The following is a 24,756-nucleotide window of genomic DNA, read 5'->3' as shown; positions in this document are numbered from 1 at the left end:
AATGCATCCAACATACGTACCCCTTTAATTTACTCAAAAGGTTTTATTTATATTAACCATTTGTTTATCTTGAGCAGCATCATCACCAAACTCCCAGTGCCTGCTTAATATGCAGTGTTATACAAAAAGTGGGAAAACAAGACAGTTTACTTCAAATAAGAAAAGAGAATATATAAAGGTGTGGATAATGATACACGATACGCTACAGTTCGTCAACATGCATGTCTCGCCATAATTCAAGACGCTGCGTTTAATGTAGACATTTCCACAGGACATAGCGTAAAAAAAGTACAATTCAATGGAAGTACAAGACAAAAAAAAAAAAAAAAATGCTCCTGAAACAAAACACACACAGAAAAAGCTGTCCATACTCACTGACAAATGTTTACATGACTTTTGATTCATTTTAAAGCACCACTTAGCAAATCCTACAAATGAACAAGTTACACTCCAAAGAGATACAAAGAAAACCACTCCAAGAAGCCAGTCCACCTTATATGTAAATAAGGGCATGAATAGTATATTTTGTCCTGTGTTAACCATTAATTTGTGAATGCCAAAACTGTAGGGTATCAAGAATGTTTCCACATTTTCTCAAAAAGTGCATATCTGTGATAAGATGCTTAAACTCTAGGAGATGAACACAAGTGCCCAATCAGATATTAGCAGTGCACCTTTCTCTGTGGCTGTGTGATCAAATATTTGCACCCCTAGCTGTGAACATCTCTGTGCAAGTCTCCACCAATGAGATTCATCTCCACCCAGGCAATCCCTTCAGAATGCATTTTCACATATAGAAACTGCCTGCTTTCCTGTGTAGGCTCTATACCATCTTAGTGTTGAGATATATACGCATGGCTTTTTGTGGGGTTTTTTTCTTCCAATTTTCTGATTTCTAATTTTAAATGTTGCACAAATGCAACCTGAGCACCTCTGCTGGGCTTGATCGACTGACGAGCACTGAAGTCTCTCTTTCAAGGAAGTAGTTTTCCTGAGGCGAGGGCTGCTGTTGCTCATAGCCACAGCTTTAGGTCCAGTTTAGTCCACCTCTTCCATGCTGGTATAAGATGGTCCAGAGCACTCTGCTGAGCAGGCAAACAGATCAGATGTCACCTCCATGCCCAACTGAGGGGGTCCTTCAGGGTCCAGGTCTGTCCCAAAGAGTGCCTGGCTAGATGTCTGTAAAATAAATCAAAGGTTGCAAGTCTCGCAAACAGAATGCAAAAAAGTCAGATCAGTGAACAAAGGTAAAAGTAACCAGAAAAACCGGCAGGAAAGGTTATGACACTAAAAATTTCATTTATTCAGACAATGAAAGACTGACCTTTTATTTACAAAAAAAAAAACAAAAAAAACCAAAAAAAACAACTCCAGCAGAACAAAAAACATCTCTGAAGAATTTGTACTGTGATATGATTATTGCTGGGACATGTGCAATATCTTAAATAGGAATATTTTAAGGATTTATTACACAATATTTAAAATGTAAATGTTCTAAAACATGTAATGGATTTTGTAGAGTACATGCCAGCCTATCAATTCATGTATGTCTGATACAGTAATTAAATTAATTAAATGCTAAATTAAAAAACAAAACCACCCTGAAACAAACACCATCTGGACAAGTCACACTTCAGACTTGTTTTGTTCTTCTGAAGTTGAATACTGTCATAAGAATGGGAATGTGGAAAACAGTGACATTTCCAATTGACAACAGTTGCTTCTTAGTGTGCAAATATGCAGTACTGTAATAAAATAATGATGGAATCAGATGTTGAGTAACTGACATCTACAGAAGCATTAATGGAAGCTACATGGATACACTGCAGTTGGGATGGGTTACATGAACTATTACAGAAAATACCAATATCCCTGAGTGTGTTAATCCAGACAATTCTAAATTACATTATTTGGTGTATAACAGGTCTGCACACATGTGATTTAGACAGTACACACTCTTTGTAATTATTAAAAAAATGTTACCAAATGACCAAAAGCACACACCATTCTGACCAGGTAAAACTACACTATAAGCAGTTTATACCTCTTATAAAAGACATTCTGTAATTAGGGCAATACAGAACTAGCTTTGGCAATCTGAGTTGAAAGTTGAGGAATATCAACACCACCTTGAAAACACAGAAGGATGGCATTACTTTTTATAAGAGGAAATGAGCCTGTCAAAGTCCCTGGTATTCTTATAAAGCCAGAGATCACTGCATGATAACTAGGACGAGCTACAATGTGAAGCAATATAGCCATTAATACCGGCAAGTCTGCCTTTTGATGGAATTAAAAATCACTCCATAAAAATATGCATTGAACAAGTATAATTAAAAAAAAGACTTCTTTATACCTAGTCAGTTCAGCCATTGGGATGATATATTAAAGTCATACTATAGGAACTGAACTCAAATTCAAAGAATGTGTGGACAGTCTAATCTGGTATTATTTGAAGATAATGTGATGATCTTTTAAAATAAACTGACTACTGGCTTTGTTTACTGAACTTGTCAGCAGTTCAGCAATAGTAGAGGGCTATTAGTGCTAATGATTACAACTATAGACAACTGCTCCACACAGACATAGTACATACACATTTACAACGCAAGCTAAGTGAGCTGGAGTCGCTCTGTATGTGAATCAAACGCAAGTGAAACATTCTGTTAAGATGTATGGGTCATGCTAAAAATGAGTAATTCATGCTATGCTAAAGATACAGTACATGACGTTTAAAATCAAATAAACAAACAAAACACCTCAGACGACAGAGTGCTTAGCTTCTCATCCCAGAGTTAAGTAGCAACTTTTAAGGCATCACAGTGGCGACCACCATCTAATTCTAAGTGATCCAGCTACAGCAACTCTCAGATTCTTAGTGTAAAGTGCAATAATTTTAAACTTTTCTTTTGTGTGCGTGTGTTGTTGACTGTGCTCATTTTGACATCAGACACGTAGTAAACGTGGGTGGGTTTCCCACATTCAGCCTAAATCCAGTGAGATCCAGACAGCAAAGTGTAGATGAAGTTAAGCAGCAAGGCGAAAACTGCAGCCAGAGTGCCCAGGATGAAATATCTGACGCGGTCATCATCTGAATAATCGGAGACGCGGTCTTGTTGGTGCCCTGCCACTAGCCCTCCACGATCTTCTTCTTCTTCGTCTGCCGTCGCCCTGGCTCTTCGTGCTCGCACAGCAGGCCAGAACAGGCCCCGGGAAGGATCCTCTCGCTGCCAATCCTCTTCCTCCTCCAGTTCCTGCCATATCAGAGACGCCTGCGATTGGTGGAAACCTGTGTCAGCTTCGAGGATAGGGCCAGGCCTCAAAAGCACCCCAATTACAGCCACAGCAATGGTCATTTTGGCAATTCCCAAAATATAAGTTACATGCTACACATCTGAACAAAAAAGATTCACGAAAGATTCTGATTCGTAACCCACTGATGGAATTAGCATACTGTTGGTAATGGACTCACGGTATGCATACCAAAAACAGAGGCAATGACACGCTACATTTACTTCATTACATTTACTTATATAGTTGGCCGGTGTTATTAAATGAGTTTGGCTGAAGTAACTCAATACTTTAGTCTGTTTAAACAGATACTTTCTTGTTTTTAATTAAGTAATAGTTTAAATTACTGCTTTTATTTCTACTTATTATTTTAAAGTAACAGTACTTTTACTTGAGTACAGTTTTTGGCTACTCTACCCAACTATGACAAGGTCATATCCAAATAATCTGAAAGTTGGCAAAACCTTTTTCAATGAAATTCAAAAAGCAAATTTAAGACACTAAAAAATCCTGCACATTGAAAATTTGATATAGGAAGTGACCTATTAAATGTGTAGTAAGGTAGGGCAACTGTAGCTGACTAACTTGTTAAAAGCAAGACAAGATGCATCTTGACAGGTACAACTACAACACTTTTTTTTTTTTTTTTTTTTTTTTTTTATAAAACTGCAGAGTGCTTGTATAACCACAAGTTATAGGAATATTAGTGTTTTTGTAATAACCCAATATCTAGGTACTGCATCTATCCTATACACTTGATAACAATCGATGTAAATGTCAATGCATTTCCCTGTGCTTAAAAAAGAGGAAAAAAAAAAAAAAGCCTTACTTGAAATGCAAGCCATAATATTTCTCATAATATTGCTCTTTTTGAAAGAAAGGAAATTGAAGTTATTGAATATGGTATTCCACCATACTATGAATGCTGTAAAACACTGTACTTTTCCTTTACACACACTATGAGAGAGCTTATACAAAATTAATACACTATAATTTGACTGGCTGCTCAAATCTCTTTGGAAAATTTTAGCCAATGTTCCTCCAAAGTGCAGCCATGACACCAACTAGTAAATGTTTTTCCTTTAAAAAAACAAAACAAAAAACAAACCAACCAACCAAAAAAAAAAAAACCCCAAACAAACAAAAAAAACCCCACTTCTCTCCCAGCCAGCCTTAAATCAGCAATGATTCCATATTTTCCTGAGTGTACATTTTAAATGGGCACAACATTCTGATCACAGAAAGCATGCAGTTGTTGACGGGTTTACAAACCAATAGCACTGGTAACTTTGAGATATCCAGTTGTACAGAAACACAAAATATCCCATTGCACAACTACACTGTAATGCAGATTACCAGGTGATTATTGACGCTTTGTTTATACCGTTCTTAGCAGTTACTATGAACCCACAATAGCCATACTTCAGAAATCCAGCTCTGTACCATAAGATTTTATGCTTGGACTTTATATTCACTTTATGCCAAAGGTACTAACTCACATGACATTCAATACAATGATTTTGTCCTGCCAAATTAGTAGTGCCAGTGGTGTACTGGCAAAATTCCAGTAAAGGATTCTTAGTAAAAGACTCAATTTCTGATGCTGAATTATATGCACATTTAAGGAGACACAAAAGCAGCTCAGTATGACAACAAGCAATTGATGCAAACACCTGCTATTACTACAGTAACTTTCTATACCATTCATTTCATGAAATAAATGAAATTTACATTGCTCTGCAGCCAATGTAATGCCCTGGAATGTGAGGACATCAAATTCCTCTCTTGAAACTCAAAACTCCCACTTTTTTCTTTGATTAAATTCTACTTCATCATCTGGACATTGAATTTAAATTTGAATGCTTTCTCAAAAACCATTTCCTTCATGTTTTTCTCAGTGTCATTAAAAAAAAAACAAAAAACACAACCACACACAAATCGCGTACTTCTCCAGTAAGACAGCCCAAAAAAACCCCCGCCTACTTTCCATGAGTTTGCACGGTGCATAGGGACTCGCAAAATTACTTTTAGAACCAAATAATGCAGCAATGGAATGCTATAATTTGCATCTTTTGATGAGACTTGATAAAGAACAGAAGCCATGTCTTGTGATTGTTTGCTTCTGACCATTTAATCCCTAATACATAAAATTAAATACCCATTTCTCTGAGTCAAGAAAATAAAATACTCCAAATGATCCAACACACACACACACACACACACACACACACACACACACTATTTAAAAATTAACAGTATTATTTTACACCCACAAGGCAATGGAGAATTGAGAGTGGCCCTATATAAGTAAAACTTCATTCATTCATTAGTATTTTCCAAACTGCTAGACACATTTTCCAGATTTCACAATGGGGGAAAAAAGGCACTTTCATCCAAAATAACTTATAACAGTGGGCCTCTGACTGACCCATTTCACCTGTTCACACTATCTGAATTCAGCTTTACACCAAAGAACATTATCCACAGGGGGCATAAACAATGCAGTGGCTCCAGATAAAGTGACGTGGGTGAAAATGAGAGCTGAGGGAGCCGGATATGAGCTCACCTGGCTGGCGGCAGCTCCGGCTGCAGCGGGCGACTCTGCTCCAAGGGGTGTGAGCAGGCGGGGCGGCCGCTCCACCGGAGAGTTCCTGCGACGGTAGAACAGTACATAGGCGTAGCGTGTCACCACCTGGCTCTCCTCCACTGTGGTCACAGTGCTGTCGTCAAACAGACGCCAACCTGGGGAAGAGAGACAGGAGAAGTAATGGCGAGACAGCATTTCTAGAAACAGTGAATAGTTCCATTGAGAAATTCACATTTTATCAAAGTAATAAGTTGGGCACTTTAAAAAAAAAATCTGATATCTTAAAATACATGTTACATAAAATATATACATTATTTCATGATGATTTGTTTTCACAAGTAAATGAGAAAAGGAAAGAAAAGGATGAGTTTCCAAACATATTTAATTTTCAAATTAATTTCGATAGTCTCTGCACACACAATACTTGCATTAAAATTACCCCAAGAACTCTGACGGCTTGAACTTGTATGCTTAACAGCAAGCATTCTTGTGCTGTGAGAAAAGCTACTGTTGCCCTCCTTGTGCAGCACTCCCAAGACTCAAACATCCAGCCAACAAAACAGCAGGTGGCCGGGTTCTTGATCTGGAAAAAAGAAGCCATTACTTACCAACATCACTGCGCTGGCTGTTCTTGTCATTCGGGAGACGTGCATAGGCTGTGTAATGGCCGCCAATCATTCCTCCGTAGTGGTTTATAACGGCATAGAGGTCATATATTGGAGGCTGCTGGACATCTTCCTTCTGACCAATACAGAACTTACTCAGATCCAAGTTTCTGGGGGCAGAGTGATCAGTGGCATGTCTGAGTGATGCTCATTTCTCAAAAAACAGCAACACAAACTATCTGATCTAGCCAAGGTGGGGTCTCAGGAAGACTAGGGGTTTACTTGTACCTCACGGGAAAGTCGACCATGTCGTTGATCTTGTCCCTCCAGATGAAGCTCCGGAAAGAGAAGCGCTTGAGCTGGATGATGAGCACGTTGGGCAGACGCCAAAGCAGCAGTTGCTTCGATGCCTCCCTGTGCTGCTGACATTTTGGACAGTACCTGAACCAAACAAAAGCACAATAAACCAAAAACAATACTAAAATTGTGATGAGTAAGCTCTTGGGTATTACTTTTTTCCATGTCTGTGCAGAGTGTAACACTTTTACTTCAGATATCTTTTTACTTTATAGTCCAATTTAGACTGCACAGGGCTTTGAGGAGGCGAAGTAAATAGGTTAGACGGGCTAAACAGGGATCCAGACACTGTGCCTGTATTCTAACTAGTTATTTTATTAGCTACGTTATCCACGTAAAGCCAGGTCTCATGTCTACTAATATTCTCTCCATACATTACACTTGTATTAGAACTAGGCCTAAGCACCATGCTTGCATTACTCTCTCTCACGCGCACACACACAGCAGGATCCAGTGATCACCAACATGTTATATTCTAAAACTCCCTCAAATTTGTTGATCAGAGGTACACTCGTAATGAGCTACTCTTAAAGACACAGTCCACCCTTTTGGCTGTTACAAGTGCTTGTGGGCCTACCATGCCTCCTCTGGGGCCAGCACCTCAGGCTTGGTGAAGAGGTTGAGGCACTGTTCCAGAGTGAAGTGGCCCGCTCTGGCGGTTTCGCTGGCAGAGCCCGGGTCCTCGTCGAACTCCAGCTCTTTGGAGCGCACCAGCACATACTCCTTCAGCCGCTCATTATTCTTCCACACCAGCTCCAAGGTGCAGTCTTCAGACATTTCCAGCACACCCTCACCTACAGTGGAAGTTGATGAACAAGACAGTGGGGGATGTGTGTGTGTGTGTGTGTGTGTGTGAGTGAGTGCTCGAAAAGAAGGAACCAGCTTCAAGAGACACATGACCAACACTAACCTTTGTCTTCAAGTTTCTGTTCCTTGTTGTTGGCATCTTGTAAGGAGATATAGAATTGAGAAGCACTACCAGAGCTACACTCAGAAGGCTGCTGGTAACCAGTCACGGCAGCTGCAGAAAAAAAAGCACAAAAGTAACACAAATCAGAATCACGATAGTTGTTGTAATAAAATAATTTTAAAAAGCAAGAATGAGTCTAATGAAAGTCCCAAACGTGATGGTACCTTCCGGTTTCACAGCCTTCTCGCAAGACGTTTCCTTCTCTCCAAACGGGTCCTGTGAACTGGGTGGCAGCTCAGAGAAACCAGAGTCTGTGGTGCGAGTGGAGAGCACGTCCACGTCTCCTACAGATCGAGCTGAGGCCTGTCCCGTCTCCGCATCAGGGCCCGAGATGCAATTGGCCTCCTGTGTATCCCCTAATCCACCTGCAGATTGAGCTTCTTTCTCCGACCCCAGACCCTCAGGAACAGCCCCTGTTACGGCAGACTGGTCCCCGTGGGACAGGCTGGCCTCCGGAGACGTCCGACCAGATTGGAAGGGGGGCCGGAAAACATTCACCGAATACCTGGACACAAGGCCAGCAAGGCGTGAGAGGACTGCCGTTTTGGATGAAAGACCCCTACACCGAAAGGAAGGTACGAGTAGCCCGTGATTCCTACCTGGAGTAGCCTTCCAGGAGCTGAGTGAGGCGTGCATAGGTTAGCCTGGACTCAGGCACGCTGATCAAAAATGGCAGCCCCACGTTCTCAAAGTTAGGTCGGCACAGGGACTTATGGTTGGGCCAGTGGTTTTTCTGGCAAGCCCTAAAGAATAAGAGAAAATACTTTTTTGTTGCCATGACTAAAATCAGCTTTGATAAAATGTTAACTGCAGACTAAAATTTGCAGGTTAACCCACCCACACTCATGAATAAGCAAACGTGCCAAATGAGCGACTCACTGGTTGCAGTAGCCCACGCGGTAGCAGCGTGTGCAGCGTTTCAGCTTCTCCTCATCCGACAGAGGCGGCTTCTGACAGGCAGCGCACTTGGCTATAGGAATACTAGGAACCTGAAGCCTCTGAAAGCAAGAAAAATGCATGCAGATGTATTTATGCAATGATAAACACAAATCCTCATTAAGTGAAAAGAACATACAGGTCTGAACAATCAAATACCGTAAGGCGACAGATTTAGTGTAATGGTGCATTATACCTGATGCACCCTTAGGAGCAGCACCTTCTCCTTAGTCAGCTCTTTGGACAGCACCTCAAAGCAGAAGAGCATGTCAGAGGACGAGACCGTGTCAAGGTAGTGAGACGGCAGAAAGAGCCGATGGAAGCGACCCTTCACAACCTGGAGAGGAAACGCATCAGCACAGTTTATACCAGCAGCTACAAGGTTCATCTGCTAAACAGGACCAGGAGGGGAGAAAAAATAAATAAATCAAATCAATCAGCAGTGCCTATATAGTAAAGGTGTCACTCAACACCCTCAGACGTGACAAGGGTAAAGTGTTGGTACCTCTGCCAGCCTCAGGTTCTCTGGTTTGACCCTCACGCTCCGAGAAATGGACTCCAACACCTCTTCTGTGCTTGAGTTCTCCTTACTTACACTTACCAAAAACTGCATAAAACAGTTAACAAAATCATTTTCAATAGAAATATCAAAAAATGTAATGACATTGGGGGTGGGGGGGACTATTAAACAACTACATATATGCATGTGTAAAAGTATTTACTGCATTTTACCTTTACTGGTTTCTTGTGGGGCTCCTTAGCAAAATAAAACACAGTCAGCACCTTTTGTTTCTGAGGCAGGGGGACAGGTAGGTACAGGAAGGGGTCAAAGGTAATAGAAACCTAGAAAGAGAGGAGAGAACTGGTTAGAACTAGAAGACTAGAAGACAAAGCATGAAGACTATTCTCTGTCCTGGTTCCCAGACAGCAGAATGACCTACTAGCTGTGCACACTCGACGGCTACAACTACAGACCGGTATCACTGCTCTCTTTCATCTCAAAAGCCCTTGAACAAGCAGTTTACAAATCAATTGTCTCTCTTCCTCACCCAGAACCAGCTGCATGATCCCAATCAGTCTGGCTACAAACCAGCACATTCTACAGAAACAGCCCTCATAGCAGTGACTTCATGCTGCTAAAGCTGCCAAACTGTCATCTGTTTTGAGTCTTCTAGACATTTCAGCAGCCTTTGACAGTGAAACACATTCTTCTCTGTTCTCTCCAGGCTTGGTGTGACTGGCTCTGCATGGAAATGGTTTAGTCCTATCAGGTGACAGAGGATCCACATCCAAACCATGTAGACTCTCCACTGGTGTTCCACAGGGCTCAGCATTAGGCCCCCTTCTCTTCTCTTTGTATACTCGTTCTCTTGGTGATGTAATATCTTCTCAGGGTTTGTCCTACCACTGCTATGCCGATGACTCAATTATTTCTCTCTTTTCCACCCTCTGACACTCAGGTCTCCAGACGCATCTCAGCATGCTTGACTGACATTGCATCATGGTTTTGGCCCTTTCTCTCGCAGGAAGCTACCCAGGTGCTTGTGCAGTCTCTTGTGATCTCAAAGCTAGACTTGCTACTTGCTGGTCTTCCTCCAAGAGCCGTCAAACCTCTTGTCCAGAATGCAGCAGCACAACTGGTCTTCAATCTTCTGAAGTTCACATGTTACTCCGCTGCTACGTTCCCTTCATTGGCTTCCAGTAGCTGCATGCATCAGATTTAAAATCTTGATGCTTGCCTATAAAGCCAAAAATAGACCAGTCCCTTCATACATGAGGTCAACGGTCAAAGCCCGATCCGTACCTCGAGTACTTCGAACCTCAAGTACGGCTCGGCTTGACATACTGTGCTTCAGGTCTCTTGGAAGACAAGCATCGAGACCATTTTCTGTCCTGGCTCCAAGATGGTAGAATGAACTTCCACTTGCTGTCTGGGCAGCAGAGTCCCTTGCAGTCTTCAAACACAGACTGAAGACCCATCTATTCGTGGAATATTTAAATGACAACTGACCCTGCTTCTATAATGACTAAGTAAGTCAGTACTTATTGTAGGGTATTGTTTATTACACTGATGTGTAACACAAACTAGTACTTAAAACAATGTTCATTGTACTCATCATTAAGATAGAAGTACAAAATACATAAGGTCTAAGCATCAGCAGTGATCCCTGCATTTCTACAGTATCCTAGATCATTGGTATATTGGATTCTAACCTACTGCACTGGCTAGGACATATTCTATGAGTAAATGACAAAGCACTTTTGTAAGTCGCTCTGGATAACAGTTGCTACATGCCATAAATGTCCATATAGCAGAGTCTCTTGCTGTCTTCAAAAGCAAACCAAAAGACCCACCTATTTGTGGAGTATTTAAATAACAATTCATTCTGCACCCATCAAATTTTTATACTATTGTTGATTAACTGAACACTAGCACTTATTGCTTAGTATTGCACTTAGTGTTTTGATATAGATTTTTTTTTTTGCATTTCTTCTAGGTATCGGCATGCAATCCTATATTTCAGCAGTATTCTAGTTAAACAGTATCTCTAACCTACTGTACTAGCTAGGGTGTATTCTGAGTAGATGACAAAGCAGATTTCTAAGTCACTCTGGATAAGAGCGTCTGCTAAATGCCTAAAATGTGAACATAAGCTTCATCCAAAATCCAAAGCAGCAAGATGTCTAAAAGACCACCACCATCACAGGAAGAGAAGGAACAGCAACGTACGTACACACACGTATACACACACACACACACACACACACACACACACACACACACACACACACACACACACACACACACACACACACGCGCGCGCGTAAGTCTTATTCATTAAAACAACATTCTAAAGAATCCAGACTTTCTTGGCTCACCTTAGAGCACACTGGACAGACCAGCTTTGACTTGTACTGGCCTTGGAACAAATCAACTATGAATGAGTCATTCCTCATCTTATGCCTTTGCCATGCTTCTTCTGCTACAACCTGTCAAATCAGAAATGCAAACACAATGGGATTCTAGCCAGTGTTAATTAAATATAAGCAGATAAAACAGAGCAGTAGACATCAATGCACTCTTCATGTGCAAGGGAAATGCTGAGAGCACAGAGGTCCATCAGATCATCCTTTTACTTGCAAAGAGCATTCTGAAACAGCTGGCCAAACTGATTTAGAGATGAGGCCCAGGCCCTGGGGGACCTCTGTGTAATCCCATGAGCACCCAACAAGGAATGTGCTGCTCTGGACATGGCCTGCCATGGCCCCCACCTCATCTTGGCGCCCGTCCGAGTCCACTGTTTCTGTGTAGGGTTTATTCTGGATACGGTTCAGGTCCTCGTGTAGCCCATCCAAAAGGAAGGCCATGAATTCCTGGGCATCGTGCTGAGCATAGCCTGTAAACTGGCTGGCCTTACTGGCCACTATTGCCTGCAGGGAGACACACATCGGGCTGTTCACCTGCTAAATGTGGGCTGATGACAGGGGGCTGGGGAGTGGGCAATGGTGCCAGCAGGGTGGCATTAGGTAGGTTTAGGGAGACTGGTACCTTTAATTTAGAGGGCTGGAAAGCATGGTGGGTGCCTTTCCATAATGCCCGGAGCAGCACGGCAAACCCTATGGCCAGTCTTCCACCTGTGCCCAGTGGGTTATTACAGTTAATCTCTGCCTCAAATGCCCGATCTGGAAATGAGGGAAATGGAAATGTTATCATACAAATACATTCAGCAACCAGAACATAACTGAATTTGCTGTACAAGCAGGTTTTCACCTGTTTGCTTTTGCTTACCATGGAAATAGTCCCTCAGCTCCCTGGTGTTGGACAGAGACTGGATCACACTATTCATAAAGCAGGTGTTGCCCAGGTTGACGAGTCCTGTGAAACCAGGAAGACACACCTTCTTCTCCTCCTCTTCCTCAACTCGCTCGCCCCCCGAAGGAGGAGCATGGGTCATGGGTTGCACCATGCATGTGGGCTTTGGCTGGGGAAAGGAGCAATGCATTGCAATGCAATGCAAGGCTTAGAATGCATTTCGATGCTTGGACAAAAAGACCTCATATGGCCACAGAGAACCTGCACTACGTCTGCCTTTAATGTCTAAAATGCATCTGTGAGGCGTTTTAACATGGGAAAGGAGGAGCACTTTTTTTCTGGACTGGAAAAAATGAATTAAACGACAACGGCTTCTGTCTTACTGCGGCAACAACTGGCTCTTGTTTGACAGGAACATGCTCAGAGACGGAGCGTGGCACCACCGCATCCAGACCAGCGTCCTCCGGAGCCCGAGGGGGCTTGGGCTTCTCTTCACCTGCCCGAGGCTCCTCCTTGGCAGGTAGGGCATGCTGGCTGCTCCCTGGCTGACTCACGTCAAGGGAGGAAGTACCGGAGGGTACGGCGACCTTTGCGCCCCCCACTGCACCTTAAACAGAGGAGGATAGAGCTTGTGGTTAGAAAACAAAAGGTCAAAGCTTAAAAGGGCAACATCAGTGAGAAAAAGCAGGAGCTTGTCAGCAATGCAAGGAATATGTTCAATAAATCACATTCCCATTCTGATCACTGCAGCATGAAATTCAGTATTAATTCCAAGCCAACAGTCAGGCTGTATAAGCAGAGTAGTTGTCAGCGTTGAGTAGCACAGTGCTGTGTGTCAGAGTACTGGTACGGGGACAAGGACACACATGTATTCGACAGGGTGGAGTCTAGCGCAGACTCGTATTAGGTTACTGGATCATTCTTTGTATATGCATTCCTTCATTGAGCAGTGCCCTCATTTCCACACACAAACATGGACATGCTGCACCACCTCCAACATTCTGACCCCTGCTCATTCACTCGGTGAACAAAGATAAACTGTATGACTGTGATTCAGAAGAAGGAAACATGCACAATACAAAAAGACAAAGGTGTTTTATTTGGATGACGTCTAAACGCGAACGCCCAAACTTACAGTTAAAAGACTAAACAATAGATTGCACATAAGACAAGAGAATTCTTGGACAGACTGACTGTCAGCGTGGGCGTCACACGCAGGTGTGCACACATGCAAGTAGAAGCCAAGCAGCAGACCTTGTGGAGCTGGGGCCTCCAGGCCACCCCAGCGCTGGCTGCGTCTCTTCCTTAGGGTGATGTCAATGCGGGATGGGGTGAAGGAGTAACTGGACTGCTCTGGCTGTATAAGGTTCCTGAAACATTGACAAAGGAAAAAGACGAATTCAAAGAAACTTATGCTGGACAAGAAAGCTCAAGCCATGAAAACCAGAGACAGAAGCTCTTGCCTGAGTTTAACTTGCCACTTGAAGACTGTGTTCGGTCCACGGTCGGGATGAAGGCGCAAAAAATTAGCATCACTGAGAATACAAAAATACAATGGGGTTAAATTTAAATGGTGCAAACATCTGCAAACAGAAGCATTAACTATGTAGGCAGTGTGCTATTAAAAACCAGTTACTCATATTAGACATGACAACCACAAATAGCAGAAAAAAAACATTTCTGAATTTCCAAAATTGGGAGAATCCAGAACCTTGCCTACAGGAACTGCAGCACCTTTCCCATATGTAAATCCTTGTGCAGTGCTCAGAACCAAACAAGAACTGATCAGTGAGTATCCATCCACCTGGTCTGGAAGATGAGGGTGAAGTCTTGTTCCCTGAAGAGCACCCTAGACGTCTTCCTGCAGATTTCTTTCAAGTAGACGTTGACCACCATCAGGTCCGTCCCTTTCTCGTACGAGTCATTCTTCACAAATTGCAGGTTCACCATTGGCTCTGGGCCTAGAAACATACACATACTTTGCCAGACCATTTTTGATTTTATTTTTTACTTTTGTATTTTCCCCTTCAGTCAGCTGCCAGTCACTCAAATCCCCTTCACTCTATTCCTCCAGGACTGGCATTCAAGATTGGCGAAGACTGTTCAGTGTTCAGAGCACTGCTAACAACCACCAAGACCATGTACGAGACTCCATAGACTCTTGACTGAAATGGTATCTAGCTCTGTGGGATAGTGTGTGAACCCTACTGCCCAATCTCTCCCCCAACCCTGGAACAGGGCCAACTGCAGCTCTCCCTAGACTCCTTAAAACTCGCAGGCTCACATGGCAAATGACATCGGTTGCTGCTCTCCAGTCAGGCTTTGATTTAACCAAACACACGCTATGCACACACATTAAAAGATTCATAGCTATGAAGTACGCATCTGGGCAAGGAAGTAACATATCACATTTAAATAAAGCATGACAAATATGAAAGCTGAAGCAAAGACTGTTGTGGGAGGGTGCTTCAGGACGACTGCCACTGTGGACTTTACTCCAGGCTGTGCTGAACTGACCTTCATTCTCTTCCTCGCGACTCTTCTCACATGGTTCCTCTTTGGATCGGTCTCTCTTCTCCTCCCCTGCGTGCATGGTGTCCTCCCCTTTGGAGGATGCTGCTGGGACAGGAACCTCAGACCCCGTGGTGTGGGCCAAGACTTCTGGTTGACCTTGGCTCTGCTCGGCAGCGTCAATCCTCTCTTCCTCCCTGTACTTCTCACCGTCCTCCCATGTTGTTGCACTTCTACAGGTTTCCTCAGGCCTGTGGGGATGTTTGGGAGTTGGAGTTCTTACTTGGGGGGCCAAAAGGTCTTTTGATGCTGCTGTTGGTTCACAAGCAGGCACCTCGTCCTTCTTAATTTCTTCCTAAAAGCCAAAAGTCCTAGGATTACTCACGTGACTTATTTCCACCATTAACCCCACATCTGTGTAACCTCGAAAGAACAAGGACTCTCACCTTAGTGTTTCTCTCTGGATTTTTCTCAACTTCATTCTCTGGCTGTGGCAACTTCGACCCATGGCATATTTGACCTTTCACCTGGGGTTCTGCCTCGCTTTCCCACCCACTGGAGGACGGAGAAGTAGAACTATGGCTGGTAAGCGTGACAGACTTGCCATTAATGACAGTTTTGGCCAAAGGCTCCTGTGTAGGGCTTGCTGCTACACTACGCTCCTTTACGTGCTTGGAAGGGCGGATGGTGCGCTTGGCTATGGGCTCGGGGGTCCGGTCATCCTTAGCGCCCGGTTTAGCTTCGGCCACCTTGACTGCTGAGCCCTCCACATGCTCTGCCTGTTTGTTCTTAATCCCTCTTTTCATTCCCCGGTCGGGTTTACCGCGTTTCTGGTCCGGAGGTGCTGGTGTTTGCTGTTTGGTGGTTTTGAGCGTCTCCGAGATTAGGCTGGATTTCCCAGACTGTTTTGCAGGTAAGTGATGACTGTTGGCATTCTCACTTAATATGTTCACTGGTTCAGTTTCCTTGCTCCTCTGCTATGACAGTCAAATAAAGCAAAAACAACAAACGTTAAAAGTATATAGTTATAGGTAAAGGTAGTTCTATTGAAGCAGACAGGCTCTAGAGCAGCAGAGCCTCCTACCATAAGAGTGGGCCAGGTGTTCAAGGGGATCTTCTTGTGCATAACAAGCTGCAGGATACTGCCTTTCTCCTTGTACAGCACTTTACTGCAGGAACTCTCAATCTCTGCATGCAGGTGACAGCCCCATTCACGCCCATCTGAGCACACAACAGTTCATGAGGCAAGGTGCAAAACGTGCACACACAACAAATAGCCTAAATGCATCAATTAATGATAACAGCTTGATAAGTATGAGGATGTATACAACTCTGTACATACGCAGCGAGTTAAAACTCAAGTGAGATAAGATGAAAGTCACGTTTACCTGGAAAGCGGACTTGGCAGGCGGTGTCGGAAAAGGCAACATCCACATTTTCCACTCTCAGCACTTCCTCTCCACATCTGAGCCGGACAATCACCTCATTGACGTTCTGCTTCCAGTCCAGTAACACATCTCCACAAAAAATATGCCACAAATCAGACATGCACACACTCAAGCTGACATTTACATACAGACAGCAATTAAACATTGCAAATGTCATTAAACAAACACCTTCAGGTCTGCAGTGAAGGAAACTTGCACCCCCCCCCATTAGTATATTTAAATATTTTTTTTTATTAGCACTTACTACAAATAAAGCAAACAATTGTTTTTAGATCTGAAAATAAGGGTCAAACTCAGTACATTAAAAGACAAACATTTTGCACAACTGAGACATGAATTAACACTTTTCAAAGTACAAAACCAAATTTAGAGTGTTACTACAAAGATATACCCATTGGCTCAAAACAATGATGAAAATAGGAATCACTGAAACACTGGTCCGAGTACATCGCACTACAAGACAACCACTAACCACATCTCAATCTTTATTACACACAAAAGCACTTGGGTAGTGATCTCATCCTGCACTCAGAACAGGCTGTAAGCATGCAAGTGTGCAATGGAAGAGAGAACAGCTCAGAAACAGAAATGCAGAAAGCTAGCCTATATTTATCAAGAATAGCCCCTGCTTCACTCTCCTGTGCTACATCCAAGTGAAAAGTCCATGTAGCTATATTTTAAAAATCACTGAACAATTTCTAATTCCAGATAAAACATCAGTATGTAACCACAGAGGCTAGTGGGCTAAGCCTGGTTAGTGAACAGCAGAAGTGCTTCCTGCATTATGGCTTTCCATGCATGTTTGCATAGTGTAGAGTAGACTATTACAGCCCAGGAATGACAGTAGGGTGCTGCTGAAAGCTGGAGTGGGAGCACAGAAGACTGGGAGAGGTGCTTCTGTGCACTGGGCAGGGGGAGGGCCGGTGCAGGGCAGAGCTGCTCTCATGACCTTGACAAAGGCCTGCTTTACTCAGACAGCCTCTCACAGGCTTGGGTTATAACACTTCAGCATTCAACAGTGCAGCAGTCAAGAGCATGCACACAAAAACGCACCCACACACACACACAAACATACAGTGCAGCATAAAATGGACAGTTGCAATTAAATATTGGGCGAGTCGGAAAATGAATAAATGAACAAGACAAATCTGGAACAAAAGGGGGTGCTCATGAATAACTGCACAAAAATGAGAAAAGAACTCTGTGAATAAATACTAATTCAAATGACAAACCACTGGTAGCATGAGGAACACCATATACTATAACAAGAAAATATGATTACTATAACATGTATGCAAGTAAGACAGTGACAACAGTTATTGTAACTGAACTATTTCGGTATTCTGCGATGAATACAATGGCTAGTTAAGATTTTAAAGATACTGAACATTAGTTGCACTTATTGTCTATATTGTAGCGATACCTTTGCTCTATGCAACAACAGAAACTGAGGTACAGAAGCTCCAGCTTTTTTTTACCCCACTGATACAAGCCTGACTTCATAGGCTTTTTATAAGGAGACAAATACAGGTGTCGAAAGAAAATGGAGAAAAAAACAAAACAAAAAAAATGATTAGTCAACTATAATGATGCCCTTTGTCTCACTGTACTTTTTTTGCAGCTGAGAATTTCACTTTCAGTCCTTTGTTTTGTTCCCACAGTAACTTATCTGAAGCTGCACTGCACAACAGGGTAACAAAACCTAAATGTTGCTGTATTACTAGAAGTTAAGCATATTATGGATAGTAATAAGAGAGAGCATTCGTTGTACAGTAGCAGTAGTGACAGGTGAATGGTTGTAGAGAATACAAGCACAAGAATGATCACAATGAGGAAACAGACAAGCTTTTCATATTGATATAGATGACACCAAAATACATTTTAAAATTAATGTAACCATACCTTTAAACATTGTCCATATTAGGGATACACAATTATGACAATAATTCATTGCTTCTGAACAAGGAATTGCACTTGTTCATAAATCAATGGTGATATTTTAGCGGTCATAGCACGTTGTACAGAAAAATCCTGCAATTTGTGAGAACACTCAAAGGCGCAGTAGGTATATCCATGACTAGTTAGCACATTCAGGGGGAAAATACTTTTTTTTTTTTTTTTTTTTTTTAAAGACCATGTCCGCACAACCTTTTAACTGTGGAGACAATCAACTCATGATGTTATATTTAACAATATCAGTATTATGGTTTAAATACTATATACCAAGCAAATAACTACATTCTCTGGACACACAACCTCTGAAATGGTCTTCAGCGAATTCTCATACAGGTGTTGATTATCAATTTGTTTTGCACACAACTTAAAGGTGCCAAGGAAGGAGACAGTGGGATATCTCATTAAAGCCAATTCAAATCTGTATATTTTCCTCATCCACAGATTGACAGTATATTGTGAAATCACCTTACAACATTTTGTCATTCAGCGGACCATTTTTGGCCATCTACACAGTGTTCATCCTGCTCTAATGATGTATATACTAAAAGTGACAAAGCACCAATGAGCAATTAATTCAACAAAAACCTGAGTTCAAGGCCTGTGCTTACCTTTTCTAACCTCCGTGTTGCCAGCTGCAGCAGCACGCTTGGCCTCCTTACTCTCTTGGTTGGCCCGATCCTTCTGTTTCTTCTTGCTGGTGCTTGTGGTATCATCGGGTCCTCTCTGCGCTCTCCTGCGGCCCACCTCACTGGAAGCAGTGCTGCTACTGGCCATCTTAAGCCACTTTCCACTAATGGGTCGGCTGTCACCCACCTCACTGCCGCTACCGGAGCCGCTTTCACTGGGGTCTGGTTCTGAGCTGTGCCGTTTCCTTCCCGGTCCAGCTATCTTGGCGGCGTTTCTAGTCTAAACACTCCCAGAACAAAATCGGGGTGTGGGGTGGGGGGCTGAAGATAAGAGAGAGCAGCAGTCATGCAAAGAATGACAGAACAAAGCTACATGAGGCACAAACACAGGCCCCCAAAAGCCCTTCACATTAGATACAAATGAACGCTAACGTTGTGAAGCCAGCTCAGACCTAAAACCTTAATCCTCGCGAGCTGACGACAAATAAGGACATTCTAGTTATCAAACACGAAGATGCAAGCTATGCTAGCTAAGTAGCTAGGCTAATAACAGAAGATAAAATGTCCAGGTTATTTGATGGCACGTCCACTAAAAACAGAAATAACGCTAACGATCTAACAAAACTAAATGGGAACATGTCATTTTCTCAACCAAACAACGTGGATAACCTAATCAATTAAATTTAATATCCTATCTAGCTAGCACATATGTAGTAGATAACTTACCTAAGATAACTAGGTTGGCTTGCTGATCAAACGCATACGAGAAGATTGTTATTACCATCAAAATTCATTATTGCCGGTGTCCATAATATTAACTAGCTAGCCAGTCAACTGTACCCTGCTAGATAAACTAACGACCATTGCTAACTAGCTAGCTAGCTAACCAGCCCAGGAAACGAAAAATAGCTAAGATAGCTAGATAATTTGAAACTGTGACACTGTGGGGCAGTATATACGTCAACACAAAAAGGACCAGCTAGGTTAAGTTAGCTATATCTTAGATGACGTTTGTCCTGTTTAAAATACAGTCAACCTAACCTACGTTAGCTAACTCTAGCTGACAACTGCCCGACACTTGGTTCGAAATTTAGCTAGCTGGTTAACCAACTGTCCTGTTTTGACACAGTTTTGTTCTTCGACAAGTCAAGCTTCACGTTAGCAGCCAACACTCGGCTACAACATTATTAGGACGGCTAGTTAGCTTATATGTCCAAGGTAGCGGGCAGTTTTAGGTTAGGTTGTGAAAATAATGAGGTATTGGCAGGATAGCTAGCATAGATAACTGGTCATTTTAATGTATGAGGCAGGGCCAGCCAACCTAGCTAGTTAATACGCTTAGATACGAGTTGACTCAATCAACAAACACAACCACGTAAATAACTTCTTGTTAGCTAGGTATCGTTGTTGGCTACGTTACCTAGACTACTGGCTAGCTAACTATCAAACTAATGAGTTCAACGGTAGCATTAGCTAGCTATCTGACAATTGCAAAGACGAAGTAGCAGTATTAATTCTCTGCTACAAAAGCGAAATTATCTAATATTGATGTACACTGGAGACACACTTTATCATTACAACGATTACTTACAGTTTCGTCGAGAGTATTACGACTGTTGCCCTCTTCTTTGTTCACCAGCAACAAGCCGGCAACTCGGTGTCACTTCAATCCCAGGCTTGGAATACCGCAACGGGCCGCCGCATCTGCCCGCATTGGCTTTTGGTAGCTTGCTAACTAGCTAGCTAACTTACAAACTTAAGATTATGCTGTTTCTAGAATATTCTAACCAGGGCCCATTCTGTTGGGCTAAGTGACCGATATAAACAAAAGAGCTGCGGTAATGAGTCTGCTCCACCTGCTCGGCAGATCCGCGGCCGATGACTCTCACTTCGGGCTGTAAAACACACCGGACAGATCTCGCACCAGTTAAACTGCCTCAGTGGTAACAGGCAGGATTTCCGGCCAATAACTCTCTAAACGTACAACCACCAGGGGTCAGTAATACACGTCAAGTAGTCTTGGGTGAGTAAAGAATCTCCACTTTAGACTTGCTTGATCAGTTATCAATCTTGTACTGTGTCGTTCTCGTTCAGCATTTAAAGGAAAATGTGGTAACTTTTGTTCGTTCATTGTTCTATTTTACCGTACTTTATATGGTGCATTGTCTTAATTATTGTAAACGTTGTTTAAATTTTTATAAATCGTTGTTTTATGGAAGCCCATTACTTTGTCATGGTTAAAACTGCCCTACTGATACATTAAAACCCATGACCATGAATTGCTGGACAGAGAACGGTTATTAACTACAAAGGCAAAGTTCATAAATTAACTTTATGATGGCTTGACAAAGCAGATAAAATAATAAATAAAAAATAAATAATGTTAAACTGTGTAAATTTTAATGGAATGTAATTTGCTGAACGCTTTTTTTTGTTGCTGTTGTAGTTGGGGTTGAAATCTGAAGGCTGATAGGGTAGTTTCAGATAAGGAGTTAATTTTAGTTGAGGGCTAATTGGCTGGGGGGGCTAATTTTGACTGAGCTGTAATGGACTATGGACTTGTTGAGGCTTAGTGGTATTTAGCTGTTGGGTAAGTTGTGGTTGAAGACTATTAGGCTGATGGGGTAGTTGTTGAGGGGTATTTAGCTGTTGTGGCAGTTGTGTGTGAGGGACTATTTAGCTGTGGGGGTAGTTGTCATTGTAGTGTATTAGGTTGATGGAGTAGTTGTTATGGGCAATTTAGCTTATATGGTGGTTGTTGAGGGGCTGTTCAAAAGGGCTTTAATGTAATTCACCTATATACAAGTGCACAGCAAAAATGAAACAATGTTCCTCCAGGGCCATAGTGCAACACAAACAAGTGCAACAATACAATGCAGTGCAATAATACCTTAACAATAAATACAATACACAATGAGCAGACAGTGCATTTATTTTGACCGGTACACAGTACTGGGAATATGTAAAGTGGGTTTGTGCATAGGAGTCAGTGATATGCTATGCTGAACATAGCAGTTAGTGGTAGCAGCCAGAAACAGTTCAGAATACAGTACTGATTTAGTACAGTATTCTAGCAGCCAGTAGGAAAAATGTGCAAGATTGCAAAAGGAGTGCATATTATATGTATTTGAAGTTTGACTTGAGCAATTTGTTCAATACAAAAGAAAGAAACTGTGTATGTGTGTGCGCACGTATGTATTGTATGTATGGATATGTATGTGTGCATGCATGAATGTGTATAAACATGTGTGCATGTGTATATTTGTTTGGAATTGGAATTGAAATTAGCCAGAGTTCAGGAGTCTGACAGCTTCTGGGAAGAAGCTGTTGTACAGTCTAGAGGTGAGGGACCAGATGCTGTGGTACCTTTTTCCAGATGGCAAAAGGGTAAACAGTTTGTCTGAGGGGTATGTGGGGTCTTCTACAATGCTGGTGGCTTTTTGGATGCAGCGTGTTGTGTAGATGTCCGTGATGGAGGGAAGAGAGACCCCAATGATCTTCTCAGCTGTTTTCACTATTCTCTGAAGGGTCTTGCGGTTAAAGACGGTGCAGTTCCCAAACCAGGTAGTCATGCAGCTGTGTAGGATGCTCTCTATAGTACCTCTGTAGAAGGTGGTCAGGATGAGTGATGGGAGATGGGCTTTTTTCAGCTTCCGAAGGAAGTAGAGACGATGCTGCCTTCTTGGTAATGGAACTGGTGTTCAGGGTCCAGATGAGGTTCTCTGCTAAGTGATCACCAAGGAACTTCGTGATCTTGATGATCTCCACTGAGGAGCCGTTGATGGTAAGCGGGGAGTGATCTCGCCTTGCTCTCCTGAAGTCAATAATCATCTCTTTTGTTTTGTCAACGTTCAGATGCAGGTTGTTGACCTTGCACCAGCTCACCAGTTCTCGCACCTTCTCTCTGTATGCTGACTTGTTGTCCTTGCTGATAAGACCCACCACGGTCATGTCAGAGAACTTGATGATGTGGTTTGAGCTGTGCATTGCTGCACAGTCATGAGTCAGCAGTGTGAACAGCAGAGGGCTGAGCACCAGTACTCAGTGTGGTGGTGTTGAAAGTGCTGCTCCCGATCCAGACTGACTGAGGTCTACCAGTCAAGAAATCCAGGATCCAGTTGCAGAGGGAGGTGCTCAAGCCCAGTAAGATCAACTTTCCAATCAGGTGCTGAGGAATGATGGTGTTGAATGCTGAACTGAAGTCTATGAACGTAGGTACCAGATGTGTTTTATCTAGATGTGTGAGTGCCAGATGGAGTGTGGTGGAGATGGCATCATCCGTAGAGCGGTTGTAGCGGTACGCGAACTGCAGGGGGTCCAGAGAAGGGGGATGCTGGGTCTTGATGTGTCTCATGACGAGTTTCTCGAAGCACTTCATAATGATGGGTATGAGTGCAGTAGGACAGTAGTCATTGAGACACGACACCATGGACTTCTTTGGCACGGGGACGATGATGGTAGTCTTGAAGCATGTTGGGACAACAGTGCAGCGCAGAGAGATATTGAGCAAGTCTGTCACCCAGGGATGTTGTCTGGTCCAGCAGTTTTCCGTGGGTTAACTCCACGCAGAGTTCGCCTCACATCAGCCACAGTCAGGCACAGCACCCGGTCATTTTGTGGAGGGATGGATTTTTCCGCTGCAACGTTGTTCTGTGCTTCAAACCATGCATAGAAGTCATTCAGTGCATCTGGGAGGGAGGCATCACTATCACAGGATGGTGATTGTTTTCCTGTAGTCCGTAATGGCCTGAATGCCCTCCCACATGCGCCGTGTGTCGCCAGTGTCTTTGAAGTGTCCATGGAGCCTCTGTGCGTGTGCACATTTTGCCTCCCTGATTGCACATGACAGTTTGGCTCTCGCTTTTCTAAGAACCTCTTTGTCACCTGCTCTGAAGGCTGAGTCACGGGTTCTCAGTAGTGTGCGCACCTCAGCAGTCATCCATGGCTTCTGGTTGGGGCGTGTGATGATGGTCTTGGAGACAGTAACATCATCAATGCCCTTGCTGATGTAGCCAGTCACTGATGCTGTATACTCCTCCAGGTTAACAGTGCCACCGTCAGTAGCAGCCTCCTTGAATGTGATCCATGTCATCTGCTCACCACAGTCCTGAAGAGGAGATATGGCTCCTGCTGGCCAGGTTCTCACCTGCTTCAGAAGCGGTTTCGTAATTGGCTGTAGGGTAATTCGGGATGAATTACCCTACATGAATTACTGTAGGGTAATTCGGGTTATTTAGCTGTGGGGGTAGATGTTGAGGGCAGTTTAGCTGATGTGGTAGTTGTCGTTGAAGGCTGTCGGGTAGTTGACGCTAAGGGGTTATTTAGTTGTTGGGGTAGTTGTGGTTTCCCAACAGCAAATTACATTTTATTTTATGTTTAAACAGTATTTAACATAATTTATCAGTGTTTCAGGATTTCAACAGTATTTCAGTATTATATTTTATGTTTAAACAGCATTTAACATAATTTAAAAGTATTTATTGGGTTATCAACATTAAAACAGCCTTTATTTCATTTTAGCTGATTTTTCAAGCCAACATAAAGCTATATAACTCAACCACAGCTACTGCCACAGCCACAACTACCACAGTTGTTAAATAATCCTTCATCTGAACTACCCCTCAGTGCTCCAGTGGGCACTTCACCTCTGGATGC

The 24,756-nt window shown here is 42.8% G+C and overlaps 1 protein-coding gene across 3 annotated transcripts; it reads right to left on the bottom strand.

Moving 5' to 3' along the window:
- Positions 1–23: 23 nt before the first annotated feature.
- usp19 (ubiquitin specific peptidase 19) lies at positions 24–21,028 on the bottom strand. Of its 3 annotated transcripts, none has more exons than XM_026998133.2 (26): positions 20,693–21,028; positions 19,084–19,422; positions 16,460–16,588; positions 16,156–16,292; positions 15,518–16,048; positions 15,078–15,426; positions 14,365–14,521; positions 14,024–14,095; positions 13,815–13,930; positions 12,944–13,167; positions 12,537–12,729; positions 12,297–12,430; positions 12,020–12,178; positions 11,627–11,737; positions 9,479–9,589; positions 9,252–9,353; positions 8,943–9,083; positions 8,690–8,808; positions 8,410–8,553; positions 7,975–8,315; positions 7,751–7,861; positions 7,418–7,634; positions 6,772–6,924; positions 6,487–6,653; positions 5,858–6,033; positions 24–1,179 (listed from the first exon to the last, which is right to left on the bottom strand). In XM_026998133.2, the coding sequence occupies exons 2-26, from the start codon at positions 19,247–19,249 to the stop codon at positions 1,039–1,041; spliced, it is 4,401 nt and encodes a 1,466-aa protein (XP_026853934.2). In that variant the 5' UTR covers positions 19,250–19,422; positions 20,693–21,028; the 3' UTR covers positions 24–1,038. The 3 variants fall into 3 exon arrangements, with proteins under 3 accessions (XP_026853934.2, XP_026853936.2, XP_026853935.2); XM_026998135.2 differs by having other exon boundaries at positions 12,944–13,161; XM_026998134.2 differs by having other exon boundaries at positions 15,518–16,045.
- Between the last annotated feature and the right edge of the window lie 3,728 nt (positions 21,029–24,756).

This window comes from Electrophorus electricus, chromosome 24 (assembly GCF_013358815.1).
Source record: "Electrophorus electricus isolate fEleEle1 chromosome 24, fEleEle1.pri, whole genome shotgun sequence".
Classification (NCBI taxonomy): domain Eukaryota; kingdom Metazoa; phylum Chordata; class Actinopteri; order Gymnotiformes; family Gymnotidae; genus Electrophorus; species Electrophorus electricus.
Note: the sequence above shows the minus strand (reverse complement) of the source record. Positions and strands in the feature narration are given on the sequence as shown.